Below are 15317 nucleotides of genomic sequence, written 5' to 3' on the forward strand. Positions count from 1 at the left end.
TACAGTGACCCCAGCTGCCACACAGTTCCTTCAAGCTGCCTTTAAGTATTGAGTCAGAACAACATCGTGTCCCTTTGTACTATTCTTGCTATGCAGTTAGTAGTTTGTTATAGTTAGTTATTCGTTGTTACTGTTTTATGTAGTTTGTTAGCAGTAAGCCAGCAAAAGAAAAGGGCGGGGGGGGGATATCTTCTTATGGCACAGATTAGGTCACAAGGGTTTAAATCATGCGCCCCCCTCGTGCGTGGGTTTTTCATCTCACTACACCCATGACAGATGCCTTTACTGTCCCTCATACTTTGCTCAGCTATCCATGGTGGGGGGAGGAGGAGGACGGGAAATGGATTAAGTTTGCTCTCAGGGCAGACTAAGAGACATAAGTGTGTGGGTGTGTGAGCTAGCTGGCTGAGCAGACCAAATGGGTCATTAAAAAGATTGGCCAAGGCCAACCCGTATCAGTGGAGAATCTGAGAAGACAATGGAAATCCAGTCACCAGGATATTGACATCTAGCAATCAGTGACCCAAAGGGAGGAGAAAGAGGTGGGGGAATAAACATGGGCTCTGCCAAAAACTTGGAGCTCTTTCACCTGGGAACTGACCAAGGAAGGAAGTCAGAGACACAGAGCCTGAAAATGGGAGTTCCCTACAGCTTGGCTATTGAATTGCTCTGGGTTGACTAGCATCTACATTTACTGTCCTTGGATAAATGTGCCATATGCAGGTCTTCCAAGAAGCATGCACAAAAGGACAGGCAATCCAGACAAGCTTTTCCTCATGGAAAAATCCATGAAAGCTATGTTGGACTCTGAACACAGACCAGCCACAGAAGCTTCTTCCTTTCTGAATCATCCCTCCAATTCTACTCATCCAAGATATGACACCAAACACATGAGCAAGTAAGCAGCTGAGGTGGGGGAAGGAGCAGGACTGGAATCCTCTCTCTTTGACAACTAGCTGCATCAGCACTGTTCCTCCTGGCATAAGAGTGCTCAGGATGGTTCTCTGTGCGGCTTCCTTTGCTGGCACTAGTAGCTTCAATCCAGTCCCACTCTGCACCAGTGGTTTCAGCTGCTCAGATATCTTCAGTTTGGGAAGAGGCATCTGCAACATCCTCAATCCAGATGTCTTTTACAAATAATTTTGCAGTTCCAAGTAATTCTTTTGTGTCTTCAGCAGACCCTAGGTCACTCCAGAACCTGAGTCACCAATCCTTGAGGTTTCCCTGGTTCAAGTGCCAAAAAAGAAGCCATACAGATGGAGGGAAAAACAATGACAAGGATCTTCTTACTAGATGTGTGGATGCTTATTCTCATTATGGTCCTTGGTTTCCTCTGAATTGTCCAAATGTCCCTTTCCCATATGGACCACAACTTGGCCATATTGGCCCACATGGCTCTGATATCCATAATTTCAGGGACAAGTTCTGCCACAATATGAGAGATCTGAACCCTCTCCAATTTATCAATATCTTCCTTGAATTGTGGGCCTCAGAACTGGACACAGGATTTCGGCAGTGGTCGCATCAGTGCCAAATAAAGAGGTAAAAACTTCTCTGCTCCTACTTGAGATTCCCCAGATTGTGCATCCCAAGAGTGCTTTTGGCCACATCATCACAGTGGGAGCTCATCTGATTATCCGCCATGACCGCCAAGTAATTTTCAGAGTCATTGCTTGAAAGGATAAAGTCCCCATCCTGTAGGGATGGCCTCCATTCTTTGTTCCTAGATGTATACCTTTACATTTAGCTGGATTAAAAGGCACATTATTTCCTTGTGCCCCATTTACCAAACAGTCTGGATTGCTCTGAATCAGTGACCTGTCCTCTTCATTGTTTACCAATCCTCCAAATTTTGTGTCATCTTCAAAATTTATCAGTGATGATTTTATGTTTTCTTCCAGGTCACTGATAAAAATGTTAGAAACTGTAGGGCCAAAAACCTATCCCCGCGGGACCTTGTTGCAAATCAAATGCACTCAATGACTATTCCCCATTTATGGTTACATTTTTGAGATCTTATCAGTTAGCCAGTTTTTAATCCATTTAATGTGTGCCATATTAATTTTATATCATTTTAGTTTTTTAACCAAAATGTTGTGCAGTATCAAGTGAAATACCTTAGAGAAGTCAAAGTATATTACATCAACACTATTATCTTTAGCAAGCAAATATATAATGTCATAAAAAAAGATATCAAGTTAATTTGACAGGATCTATTTTCCATAAACCCATATTGATTTGCATTAATTACATTACCCTCCTTGAAGCAGCAAAGAATCCTGTGGCACCTTATAGACTAACAGACGTTTTGCAGCATGAGTTTTCGTGGGTGAATACCCACTTCTTCGGATGCAAGTTCTTGCATCCAAAGAAGTGGGTATTCACCCACGAAAGTTCTTGCATCCGAAGAAGTGGGTATTCACCCACGAAAGCTCATGCTGCAAAACGTCTGTTAGTCTATAAGGTGCCACAGGATTCTTTGCTGTTTCTACAGAACTAGACTAACACGGCTACCCCTCTGATATTTATTACCCTCCTTAATTCTTTATTAATTGAGCCCTTTATTAGCAGCTCCATTATCTTTCCCAGGATTTTTGTCAAACTGACAGGCCTCTAATGACCTCGGTCATCCTATTACACTCTTTAAAAATTACATGTTGGTTTTCTTCCAGTCTTCTGGAAGTACCCCAGTGCATCCAAGACATATTGAAAATCAACATTAACAGTTCAGTGAGCCCTTCTGTCAGCTCTTTTAAAACTCTTGGATGGAAGTGATCTGGACCTGCTGACTGAAAACATGTCTGATTTTTAGGAGCTTCTGTTTAACAGATTCCAGAAATACTAGTGGAATGCAGTGTTGTGATCACACATAATGGGACTATATCATGTGTGCTCCCTAAATACATAACAAAAATATTTACTGAACACTTATGCTTTTCTGTATTATTATTGGTAATTCTACCATTTCCAAATAGCAATGGACCTGTGCCATTGTCAGGAGGATTCTTTTTGTTCCTAATATATGTAAAAAAAAACCTCCTTACTGTCCTTAACTCTGCTGGCCATACATTTCTCCTTGTGTCCCTTGGCTTTCCTTTTTAATTTTCTACAATTGCTAACTTCTGATTTATATTCATTATTATAAATTTCCCTTTCTTCCATTTGTTACCTACTATTTTTTAATTTTTATAGCTGCCTTCACTTCTCCTTAAACCAGGTATTTTTTTAACCAGTGTGGGCTTCCTCATTTGTGGGATTGTGGCTTTTGGAGCATCTAGGAATGTGTTCTTAAATGATTCCAAATTATCATTCAGCTTTTTCTGATGAAATTCATCCTCCCAACTTATCGGGCTCATAATTGTTTTTAACTTTGTGAAGTTGGCTCCATTAAAGCACCAAGTGTATATATATTCCTGCTCTGGGCTCTATTCTGCTTGCATGTTATAAATGATCAAGTCATCTTCACACAATGTGCAGTCAGGCTCCGGAATCCTTGCCATGGGATTTTATGAAGGCCAAAAGTATAACTGAGTTTAAAAAAAAAAAGAATTGGGTATGCCCCTGGAGGATAAGGCCACCAATGGCTTTTAGCCAAAACGGTCTGGGCACAACCTTAAACCTTCACCTGCCAGAAGCTGGGACTGGACAACAAGATGGATCATTTGAAATTGCCCTGTTTTGTTCATTCTATCTGAAGCTTCCGGTTGTGGTTACTATTAGAAGACCAGATACTGCGTTAGACCATTGGTGTGACCCCGTATGGCTGCTCTTATGTTCTTAAAGAGACGGGGCACCAGAAAACATTGCCCTGGCCTTCCAACCAGTTCTTACACCAAAAATAAGTATATTTACAGTAACATCCATATGCTAACCTTTGAGTGCTTAGCTGTGATCCTGTTATCTCTATGAAAAGAATGTTTATGGTAACAGTTTTTGTTCTTTTTCTCCTAATAAAGGTCAGCCAACTGGCCCCTGCTGGTTCTGTCTTTCCAGCCCTGACGTTGAGAAACATTTGGTTGTTAGTATCGGCACACACGTGAGTACTTCTTGGCACATTCTTCTCACAGAAAAGTGCAGTGTTGTACTGATGCTTACGATTTAAAGCCACTTTCTTTTTAACACTTGACTTTAAACTGCAATTAAAAATATCCTAAACTTATACACAAAAGGGTTGTCTGGCAGCTACAGGTCACAGAAACCTCTGATTATCCTCTCACAAACCTCAAAGGAAACCTGACACTGTCCAGTTTCACTGCTGTTCAACACAAGAGGCGCTATAGCCCATTTTGACTATGTATCAACCACAAACGATGTCCTGAGTGTGAGCATGTAACTCTGTGATTCCAACTTAAATCATGTCCCTAAGATCTCCCAGCAGGACAGTTTATTCTACTCTGCAGTTAGATAACTTTTCTTATCTTTGCTTGTGCTCAGGGAACCACGGCAAGGCCACATCTGCACTAGAAAGATTTCCCAGCATAGTAATGTCAGTCAGGGTGATTTTTCTTTAATGTCATTTTTATACCTGCCAAAGCCCTAGTATAAATGCAGTTATATTGGCAAAAAAGTGCTTCTACCAACATGGTTTATTCTGTGAGATAAACCAGTGTAGCTGTATGGACAACATCACGTCTTTTTTCTTTTTTGCTAGTATAAGGCATGACTGCATTAGGAGGGTTTGCCATTTTATTTGTGTCACAAATCCACAAAATCAGTGCTACACCCCAGCTTTAGAATAGTCTCTTGGCAGAATCCCTTCAGCGTGCCAGAGTCCCAAAGGGGTCTCACTCTTCCTTCAGGGTAGGCTATGTGGCCTCCCTGCCTCCTGAGACTGAACTTGGAGGTCTTCAGCACTCCTGCTTCACACTGTGAGCTCTGCTTGCCAAGTCCAGCTGAGAGAGACTCTTGGTTAGAGACTGGTACACGCTTCAGGGACTCATGCACTTCACGCTGTATTTGCAGTGGCACTCAAGCAGCATTTTCAAAACAGTCGGCTGTATTAGTCTGCTGGAATATAGCATTGGAATTCCTTAGGTTAGCATAGAGCCATAAACATTAAAGCATAGTCCATGCTAGTCAACCCAGAGCAATTCACTAGCCAAGCTGTAGGGAACTCCCATTTTCAGGCTCTGTGTCTCTGACTTCCTTCCTTAGTCAGTTCCCAGGTGAAAGAGGTCCAAGTTTTTGGCAGAGCCCATGTTTATTCCCCCACCTCTTTCTCCTCCCTCTGGGTCATTGATTGCTAGATGTCAATATGCTGGTGACTGGATTTCCATTGTCTTCTCAGATTTTCCACTGATATGGGTTGGCCTTGGCCAATCTTTTTAATGATGCACTCAGTCTGCTCAGCCAGCTAGCCCACACACCCACACACTTACGTCTTAGTCTGCCCTGAGAGCAAACTTAATCCATTTCCCGTCCCTTTCCTCCCCCCACTATGGATAGCTGAGCCAAGTATGAGGGAAACTGCATCACCCAGTGGTGTCACAAAAATATTACAAAAAAATTCCCTGTTTGTCACAAGCTACATTAACAAACCTTTTCTAGTGCAGACCTGGTCCAAGCCTGTCCTGAGATGGAAACCTACTTCAGCAGTGGAACCTACTGGCTCTCTGCAAAATTCCAGCTCAAATCAGAGAATCGTAGAATATCAGGGTTGGAAGGGACCTCAGGAGGTATCTAGTCCAACCCCCTGTTCAAAGCAGGACCAATTCCCAACTAAATCATCCCAGCCAGGGCTTTGTCAAGCCTGACCGTAAAAACCTCTAAGGAAGGAGATTCCACCACCTCCCTAGGTAACCCATTCCAGTGCTTCACCACTCTCTGAGTGAAAAAGTTTTTCCTAATATCATGAAATCAAATGCATTTCTTAATGATTAAACCTTCTTATTTATATGTCTTTGGTGATCTTTTTCTCTGGATAACTTTCTATCTAGTTAGAGACCATTATGTCCTTCAGGTGTAAGAACACCTGAGCCCTGATTCCGTGACCTCCTCTGGGTTAAACGGTGTTGCTAGCTGGCTATTCCACTTTGCGTAAAGCTGCTGCTGCTGCTGTGGAGTATAAACCAAAATTAGCTGATTATGAACTATTCCAGGATCAAATTAATTCATTCTTTATTTTAAACCCAACCATAAATTCCCAAGTGGATTTTCTTTCAAGCGGCGTCATATCCAGAAATCCCATTTATTGCCACCTGACCTTGCCCTGCCCTACCCTTTTTTAAGTCATCTGATAATTGACAGCCTGCTACAAACTCTCCTTGAAGTAGAGCCTGGGGTATTTTGTTGATTTTTGTCTTTTGAATCTTGCAACTGTGAGCCGGGTTAGCCATGGGGGAATAACCATGGCAAGGTCTGAGTTGGTTTGCTGTGAATAGTTGCTTATGTATTTTCTGATTTCTTGTTCTGTTCTAGTGCTATCTTGCCCTTGCCAAGGGTGGCTTATCCAATGATCATGTCCTGATTTTACCTATTGGGCATTACCAGTCAGTGGTTGAACTTTCTTCAGAGGCGATGGAAGAAATAGACAAGTACAAATCTGCCCTGAAGAAGTTTTTCAGAAGCAAAGGAAAAAGATACGTGTTGTTTGAAAGAAATTACAGAAGTCAGCACCTACAGTTGCAGGTAGGATTATAACACACCAGTGGAAGAACACAATCTAAGCTGCTTTGAAAGGGAACAGCTCACATTTCAACCCAAGTGCAGGCAAACTCCCTTCTCTGGTTTTCCTCCTTGGCATCCCAAATTGTAAATAATCTTGCGACCAGCAGATGGGAAGCAGGATAAAGGTAAAACCCCTGTGACCACTTAAATGGCCACTTGAACATGTTCAATTTTTCTTGCTACAGCAAGTGCAGAGAGCTGAGTTTACTGGAGGCCAGTGTCAATAGACTGGAACATTTATCATCTTCAACTGATAAAGATCAGAAGGGCTTCATGGAAGCCGGCAGGCTCTCCTCCTGCTTTGGTTTTAGCAGCTTTCCTTGGCATGTGCAGTGGGTTACTCAGTTCAAGGTACTGAGCTAGGCAGGAAAGCTTCCAAGCGTGTGCTATAACACGTACAAGTCTTCGGCCAGTGGCTGAAAACACTGATGCTCAGTGACCAGTTTCTGCTGCATGGATTATGGAAGGTGCATTGGGTGGTTTTCTACCTGGTGGACCTGTGACCGTTTCAGAGTGGCCTCATCTACCACAAAGGGTATTGGAGGACAGTCATGAAAACGTTTCAAGAACTTTTAGTTTGTGTCTTTTTCTTGTGTCCACCATCTCCAGGTGATTCCTGTACCACTCAGCTGCTGTGCAACTGAAGACATTAAAGAGTCCTTTATTCTACAAGCACAAGAACAGGAGATTGAATTATTAGAAATCCCAGAGCACTCGGATATCAAGCAAGTATGAACCAAGACTTTCACCTCTCATTTACTGATCCTTTCTGGTTTGGCATTTCATCCAGCAGTAGCCTTACACGCCCAGATTAAGCAGTCGGGAGTTGTGATACACTGTGGGCCTGAGCTTTGAGGCGCTGAGCACTTACCTATTGAGGTGAAAACACTGAGAGTTGTAGGTGCTCTGCATCTCCACCATTAAGCCCTGTATCAATAATTGCTGACGGTCTGGGGTGGCCTTTAATCAAACATTGCTACTATTTCCTCCTCTTCCTTTTATTTGAAACCACTTGCCCTTCTTGCTGGATCAATGAGTAATAACTAGCAGCAGTCTGGCTTGCTGTGTCCTTTGGGTCCATTATTCCTTGGAAAACACATTTGCAGCCAAAGTAGGAACAAGCCAAAAATTAGATCCCAGCTTTTTCTAAGGAAAAGGATAAATGGACACAAATCAGATATTAGGAATGGCAATATACAAAAACCTGTAGGAGAACACTTCAACCTCCCTGGACACACAATAGCAGATCTTAAGGTGGCCATCCTGCAGCAAAAAAACTTCAGGACCAGACTTCAAAGAGAAACTGCTGAGCTCCAGTTCATCTGCAAATTTGACACCATCAGCTCAGGATTAAACAAAGACTGTGAATGGCTTGCCAATTACAGAACCAGTTTCTCCTCCCTTGGTTTTCACACCTCAACTGCTAGAACAGGGCCTCATCCTCCCTGATTGAACTAACCTCGTTATCTCTAGCTTGCTTCTTGCTTGCATATATAAACCTGCCCCTGGAAATTTCCACCACTTGCATCCGAAGAAGTGGGTATTCACCCACGAAAGCTCATGCTGCAAAACGTCTGTTAGTCTATAAGGTGCCACAGGACTCTTTGCTGCTTTTACAGATCCAGACTAACACGGCTACACCTCTGATACTTGACAGCTTTTTCTTTTAACTCTGACGCACTGAGGTTCACTTCAAGCAAAGCTGAGGCTTTCCTCAAGCTGGCTCAGAGAAAGCTTCTGTTAGGAAATGGGAACAAAACTATTTAACCTTGTAAAGCAGCTAGATGCCATGAATAAGCCCAGGTCACTTTCCAGAAGGAGTATTACAAGCTCGTCATGCTGCAGAGGCGTTTACTGGCTAGCTTCTGGTCAATAAATAACACAGATGTGTTTGCGTTACTATGTAAAGCAATGCAAAGGTTTAATAATACCCTCTCTGTGTTAGAAAGTAGAAGGCCTTGATTTTCAGCAGGCTGGGCTGTGGAAATTATTATTTTAGTTTGGTTTCAACATATAAACATAAAGATGCTTTATGCTGGTCTGTAGGAGCCTTGACCAATTAAAACTACACTCGTTGTCGGGGATCCCTCAAGGTCAAGGATGATCTTTCCCAGGTTTTATTTTTCATGGGTCCTTTGGTGACTGAGGAGTCTGATCCTTGAGCCACAGGCCCATTGGCAGACATTGCAGGCAGTGTTGGAAGACGGGGTTGGGCCGTGACTGCAGCGTGACCGTTGTAAACTGAGACAGAACCAACATTAGCCAACCCAGCTGCCTTGCTGTGCACAAAACCAGTCATCAGCATGAGGTGGATGTCTCCTCATTTGGGTCCTGCAGAACCCCAAACACAACACGTGCTTTAAAACCTCAGCATCCTCCAAATGCTTTTCACCGTGCACTAAGGGTGAGCTTGTTGAGGGGGTTTCAGAGCAGAGGGAATGAATTTCTAAGTTGAGGCCCCCAGTCCTACCATCAGTATCTTCTCTGGTAAACCAGAGAGGCTGCACTCCGAGCACGTCCATTGATCTTGTGTCAGTATCTTGCAAGGGGGGAGGCATCACAAGCAGGCAAGCCCCAGGCCATGTAGGGCTTCATAAGTCAGAACAGGACTGAACCTCCACCCACAAGCTAATGGGCAGAGCTAGTGCAGATCACAGAGTATTAGTGTTAGGAGCTACTGGCAAGATACCTGATTTATTTTGCACAGCTTTAGTTTCCAAATGGAGTTAAGGCACTGTAGCCCCATGTTGCTCTAGTGTAAACTTAACGAGTGGGGTCGCGCGGGGATCAGTTCTGGGTTCGGTTCTGTTCAGTATCTTCATCAAGGATTTAGGTAATGGCATAGAGAGTACACTTATAAAGTTTGCAGATGATACCAAGCTGGGGGGGTTGCAAGTGCTTTGGAAGATAGGATTATAATTAAAATAAATAAAAATAAATGAATTCAAAATGATCTGGACAAACTGGAGAAATGGTCTGAAGCAAATAGGATGAAATTCAATAAGGACAAATGCAAAGTGCTCCACTTAGGAAGGAACAATCAGTTGCATACATACAAAATGGGAAATGACTGTCTAGGAAGGAGCACTGCGGAAAGGGATCTGGTTGCTATAGTGGACCACAAGCTAAATGAGAGTTAACAGTGTAACGCTGTTGCAAAAAAAGCAAACATCATTCTGGAATGTATTAGCAGGAGTGTTGTAAGCAAGACATGAGAAGTCATTCTTCCACTCTACTCCACGCTGATTAGGCCTCAGCTGGAGTATTGTGTCCAGTTCTGGGTGGCACGTTTCAGGAAAGATGTGGACAAATTGGAGAAAGTCCAGAGAAGAGCAACAAAAAATGATTAAAGGTCTAGAAAACATGACCTATGAGGGAAGATTGAAAAAATTGAGTTTGTTTAGTCTAGAAAAGAGAAGACTGAGAGGGGACATAAGTTTTCAAGTACATAAAAGGTTGTTACAAGGAGGAAGGAGAAAAATTGTTGTTCTTAACCTCTGAGGATTGGACAAGAAGCAATGGGCTTAAATTGCAGCTAGGTAGGTTTAGGTTGGACATTAGGAAAAACTTCCTAACTGTCAGGGTGATTAAGCACTGGAATAAACTGCCTAGGGAGGTTGTGGAACTTCCATCATTGGAGATTTTAAAGAAAAGGTTAGACAAACACCTGTCAGGAATGGGCTAGATAATACTTAGTCCTGCTTTGAGTGCAGGGGACCGGACTAGACGACCTCTTGAGGTCTCTTCCAGTGCTATGGTTCTGTGAATCTTGAAATGATGAAGGCCTGCATGACAGAAGCCACCCAAATTGGGGTTTGACAAACGTGTATAGTACGCTAGCTGCCTGTCTCGGTGTGTGTTTGCAGAAAGTGGGGGTGTTCATGCAAAGTGTTCATGTGAATGTACTGCCAAACAGGCTCAGTGAGTTGGTAACAGATTTCAGACACGCACAGTTTTCCCTTCAGTGTTTTATAAATTCATCATCTTTATCCTCATTATCAAATGCGCATAGTGTACTGAGAACCGTTGCTCCAGCCAGAGTGACAATGGATGATGGCATCGTACCAGACATCATAGAGTGACGTTCCCAGATCTGGCTCAATCCTGCAAATCTATGAATCTCTAGGCAGATTGGGTCAAGGGTGACACCCTTTGCACATCAGTCTGAGAGCACAGTGAACTGGGTGTTTTTGTCCTTCCTAGTGACATGGCTGAAGAGCACGCAATGCCCCTTTCTGAATGTAGTGAGCAATTGGAGGAAGGCCAGATCACTGCAGGATTATGCCATTTCACACAAAGTCAAACTGTTTTATGCTCAGGATTTGGTGATGACAGCGCACATGGAATGCCTCTAGCTGCTCCAAGTCTGTTTGTAGGAGGGTCCAGGTTTCTGACCCATATAGCAGTGTGTAGGCAGTGCACAGATCTGATAGATCCTGAACTTTGTCTTAGCGCAGAGACGTGTTTGCGTCCATAGGAGAGACATGGACTTCATGCCGGAGACAGCGAGACCTATTCTTCAGATGACCAGTTTGCTGCGACCATTTGAACTCATCAGTGCTCATCCCCACCTGCACCAGGAGTTCTGGTGACCCAACTTCAAGGTTCTGGACCTTGGTCTTCTTCCAAGAGACATTCAGTCTCATAGTGCGGGTGCATTGTGGAAACTTTGAAGGGCAGGGCTAAAAATCTTTGGCTTCTCCACAAAAAAGACAGTGTCACAGACATACTCTTTATCGATGAACACCTGTTGACCAACCTTGATTCTGACGTGTGGAGCCACAAAGTCCTTGTGTCCAGTTGGTAGCTTGACAGGATAGTGCTGTGGTGAGAATACAAACCGTGCTGCACACCTGAGGTTGTACAGAAACGTTGAAAGCTGTGAACGTGGGCCCAAATTGGCCTACACAAACTCCATTTTGTCTTGTATTACTACCTTTGCTGCTGCTAGTCAGGTGTGTGGTATTCTAAGGAAAAAGAGCACATGCTACTATTGTAGTATAGGTGTTCCATCACTCTGGGCGCACACAAACTAGACTTGTGTCACAGATCAACAGAGCGATGTTTCAGGTTAAACCAGATATCACAGCTTTTCAATCAAAAGCTTCAGTTAAGTCTCTTTTTGCATGGGCTGATGGCTGGCAAAGATTGTTGCTCCCAGTGTGTTTTGTAGGACTTCTAATTTCCAGCCTAGTTGCTAACGCCCTGGGTTTTGGCATGAGTTAACAAAAGCTAAGAAAAAAGCAGCTGTGCTTCTGCCCTTTAACAGGTTTTCTACAATAACAAGTTGAGTTAACCTAGAACTTTGTTTGCTGGCTTTTGTTGGTCGATTTCACAATGTTAGCCGCACAGAAACGTAACGTCTGTATCGGTGTTATCTTTAGTGCACAGTGTATCCCAGCAGTAGGAAACACTTAACCCCACGCTGGCGAAAAAACGCTGGTTCTCCCCTCCTCTCTGCTAGCTGGCAGTTGCGACAAAATCACTTATGTTACAAGCAGTTTCTAGATTTTCTGTTTTTTTTAGGGGGATTTTATATCTGAACATTTGACACCTTATGTATTGAAAAATCAGCTGCTCTGCTTACTTTCTGCGAATGATCAATAGTCGCATTATTGTACTTTTCAAACTTGGCTCAGGGAATCCAGGTTTTCCCACTGTGTGAAATGCTGATTAATGTTTCAGCATCACCTTTATTCCCCCTCTTCTAGATTGCACAGCCGGGGACACCTTATTTTTACGTCGAACTGGATACTGGAGAGAAGCTTTTTCACCGAATTAGGAAAAAATTTCCCTTGCAGTTTGGAAGGTTTGTTTTTCCTCCTATTTAACTTCATCATGTTTCGTATAATAAAATATACACTTGATACATCCCACCAAAGATGCTGTCCTACAGCAGTTGAGAGGGGAGCTGAGGCTACTTAGGCCAGGCCTGCACAACATACGGCCCGCGGGGGGATTGTAAATCCCCCTCACACGGCGCTCTGCGGGCAGCCCAGAGCCCTTTAAATCCCAGCCACGGCCAGGAATCAAAGGGCTCTGTGCTGCCTGCAACGGCGGGGAGCCCAGAGCCCTTTAAATCCCAGCCGCAGCCGGGAATCAAAGGGCTCTGCGCTGCCCGCCGCCGCGGGGAGCCCAGAGCCCTTTAAATCCCAGCCACGGCCGGGAGTCAAAGGGCTCTGGGCTGCCCGCAGCGGCGGGGAGCCCAGAGCCCTTTAAATCTCAGCCACGGCTGGGAGTCAAAGGGCTCTGGGCTGCCCGGCAGAGATTCCCGCTGCGGGCAGCCCAGAGCCCTTTGAATCCCGGCCGCAGCTCCAGCGGATGGGCTGGGGCTGGGATTTAAACGGCTTGGGCTCCCCTCAGCGGCAGAAGCTCTGGGCCCTTTAAATCCCTGCCCCAGCCCCGGAAAGCTCTGGGTTCCCCCAGCCACCAGAGCCCCGGACCCTTTAATTTGCCCCTGAGGGCTCCCAGCCACCTCTTCAGCTGGGAGCCCCTGGTTGATTTAAAATCAAGTGTCACCTCCCCATCCCCAGCCTTCCTTTTTGGCCCACAGCTGTTTTGGTGGGGTGGCACTGGGGAAGGAGGGTTTGTTTCTGCAGGGCTGGGCGGTGCTGGAGCGGGGTGTTTTCGCGGGGCCAGGAGGTGCTGGAGCGGGGTGTTTTCGCAGGGCCGGGAGGTGCTGGGGCGGGGTGTTTCCGTGGGGCCCGGGGGGTTCGGCCCTTAGCTGTTTTCTGTGGAGTAATGTGGCCCTCGCCGCTTTACCAGTTGTGCAGGCCTGACTTAGGCTAATGACCTAGAAAGGTGAGGAATTACTACCATCTTCAAATTAATTAGTTTATTTATTTATTTATTGAAATAACACTAAACTCCTTAAGAACTTATTTCATCTGTAGATCTCAGTCACTTACAAAAGAGAAATAAGTATTTAGAGATGGAGAAAGTGAGAGACGGAGACGTGAAGTCATTTGTGTAAGGCCATGAAGCAGCATGGTGGCAGAATAAAGAACAGAATGTGCTTAAACTAGATGGCCCACCATTCTTTCTCTTCTCTGTTTGAGGAATGAGGTCTGGAGTTTCATACTTGTTTGTAAAGATTCCATGTGTCTCCAGTTAGTTATGTGCTACTAGCTCCAGAGCTGCAATTCCTATCCACCCTCAGATCATAAAATCACAGTGCTTCAAATGAAGAGGTTAATGTAGTGATGCAAAATCATGTCTGTGTGACATCCCTTATAAAGTCATTCTCTGTGGTTTACATTTCATTTTCCATAGTAAAATGCCTTTTTAAAACATGAACGATGGGTGGTGCCTCTGAGTAGCAGCTTATTGAAGTTTTTGGCTAGGAATTCTGTCTGCTTAGAAGTAGGCTTGGTAAAATTTGATTTTTATTTTTTATAATAATGACAGGCATCAGCTTTATTTTTAAACATTTTTTTAATCTATTTAAATTTTTAGTTTCAGGAAGTTATGGGGTAAGGGTTCAGACAGTTGTTCAATGACAGTAGATATACATTGAAAAAGTACATGAAAACTGTTAACACAAATTGCCAACATCACATGTCAAAATATACAAAGTAAATATCCTGAAATAAAACTAAAGCAGCATTTTTTTATGATAACTGATGGAAATATTTCTTCATCGTTTCGTGTGTGATTGGTGAAATTGACATTTACCAATAAAAAATCAAATCCTACCAAGGCTATTTATGAATGTGACTTGGTAGATCTACTCCCCTTGAATTCAATGGGAGTTTTCCTATTGTATTCAGCATGAACTGAGCTTGTGCTCTGCTATAACAGAAACTCTGCTGTCACAGAGGCTATATGCCAAATCTGTAACCTCATTATTTCAGGTAATCTATTTGCAATTTAAAATACTCCAGCCACTGACAGGGGGGGGGTCTCTGTGTTTTGATTTGCCGGCAGGGAAGTGTTGGCGAGCGAAGCCATTCTGAATGTTCCCGGGCGAGCGGACTGGCAGCAGTGTACGGCCAGCCGGGAGGAGGCGGAGGCCACTGCCAAGGCCTTCCGGGAAGACTTCCAGCCTTTTGATTTTTCTGAGCTGCAGTAATGCTGCGGACCCTGCAGACCCTTCTTCCTGCCTCGTCAGTGCAGCCGCCCTTGCCCTGGGCTGGGCACGCAGCCAAACGCAATCCATGCTGGGGCAGGGCAGGGCGCGGCGCATGCACTTTTTACCCCTGCAATAAACTTTCTACTTTTCTGTGTCACTGATTTAGTGCTTTGCAAAGGAGAGCCTGGCCTGAGGGAGGTGGGGCCCAGTGAGGGGCGAGGACTGGTCTGAACGGGGGTAGCTCCACATGGAAGCAGTAAGCATGCAGGGGGTGGGCTTGTGGGTTCCAGAACACGCTGCATCCCTGCGGGAGGGGGAGAGCGAGTTCTGTTTCCCCCAGCCAGCCCTGCCCTGAGGCTCGTGGCAAGAGATGTGAACGAGTTCATGTGCCTCAGTGGGGGTTGCTGCAGGTCCCAGCATGGCGTGGAGCGACCCCAATGGGTACGGCGCTGCAGGGACAGGCCAGGGGCAGCCGGGACTCCTGCAGATGCGGGAGCAGCGGGGAACGTCCATCTGTACAAGCACCAGGTATAGAAGTGCTCAGGTCCCAAGAACTGCCCACAGCTAAGCTCTGCTGCTA

General features: G+C 44.6%; 1 protein-coding gene across 5 annotated transcripts in view; it reads left to right on the forward strand.

Moving 5' to 3' along the window:
- CWF19L1 (CWF19 like cell cycle control factor 1) overlaps window positions 1-14891 on the forward strand; it is a 46794-nt gene extending 31903 nt beyond the window's left edge. For 4 of the 5 annotated variants that reach the window (XM_039508477.1, XM_039508480.1, XM_039508478.1 and 1 more), the window contains 5 exons: window positions 3957-4036; window positions 6418-6627; window positions 7276-7395; window positions 12378-12475; window positions 14593-14891. In XM_039508477.1, coding sequence (XP_039364411.1) covers window positions 3957-4036; window positions 6418-6627; window positions 7276-7395; window positions 12378-12475; window positions 14593-14737 — 653 coding nt within the window. In that variant the 3' untranslated portion in view covers window positions 14738-14891. The remainder of the gene's footprint in view (window positions 1-3956; window positions 4037-6417; window positions 6628-7275; window positions 7396-12377; window positions 12476-14592) is intronic. The other variant, XM_039508479.1, reaches the window with a different exon arrangement.
- The last annotated feature ends 426 nt before the right edge of the window (window positions 14892-15317 follow it).

This window comes from Mauremys reevesii, linkage group 20, assembly GCF_016161935.1.
Source record: "Mauremys reevesii isolate NIE-2019 linkage group 20, ASM1616193v1, whole genome shotgun sequence".
Taxonomy (NCBI): Eukaryota; Metazoa; Chordata; order Testudines; family Geoemydidae; genus Mauremys; species Mauremys reevesii.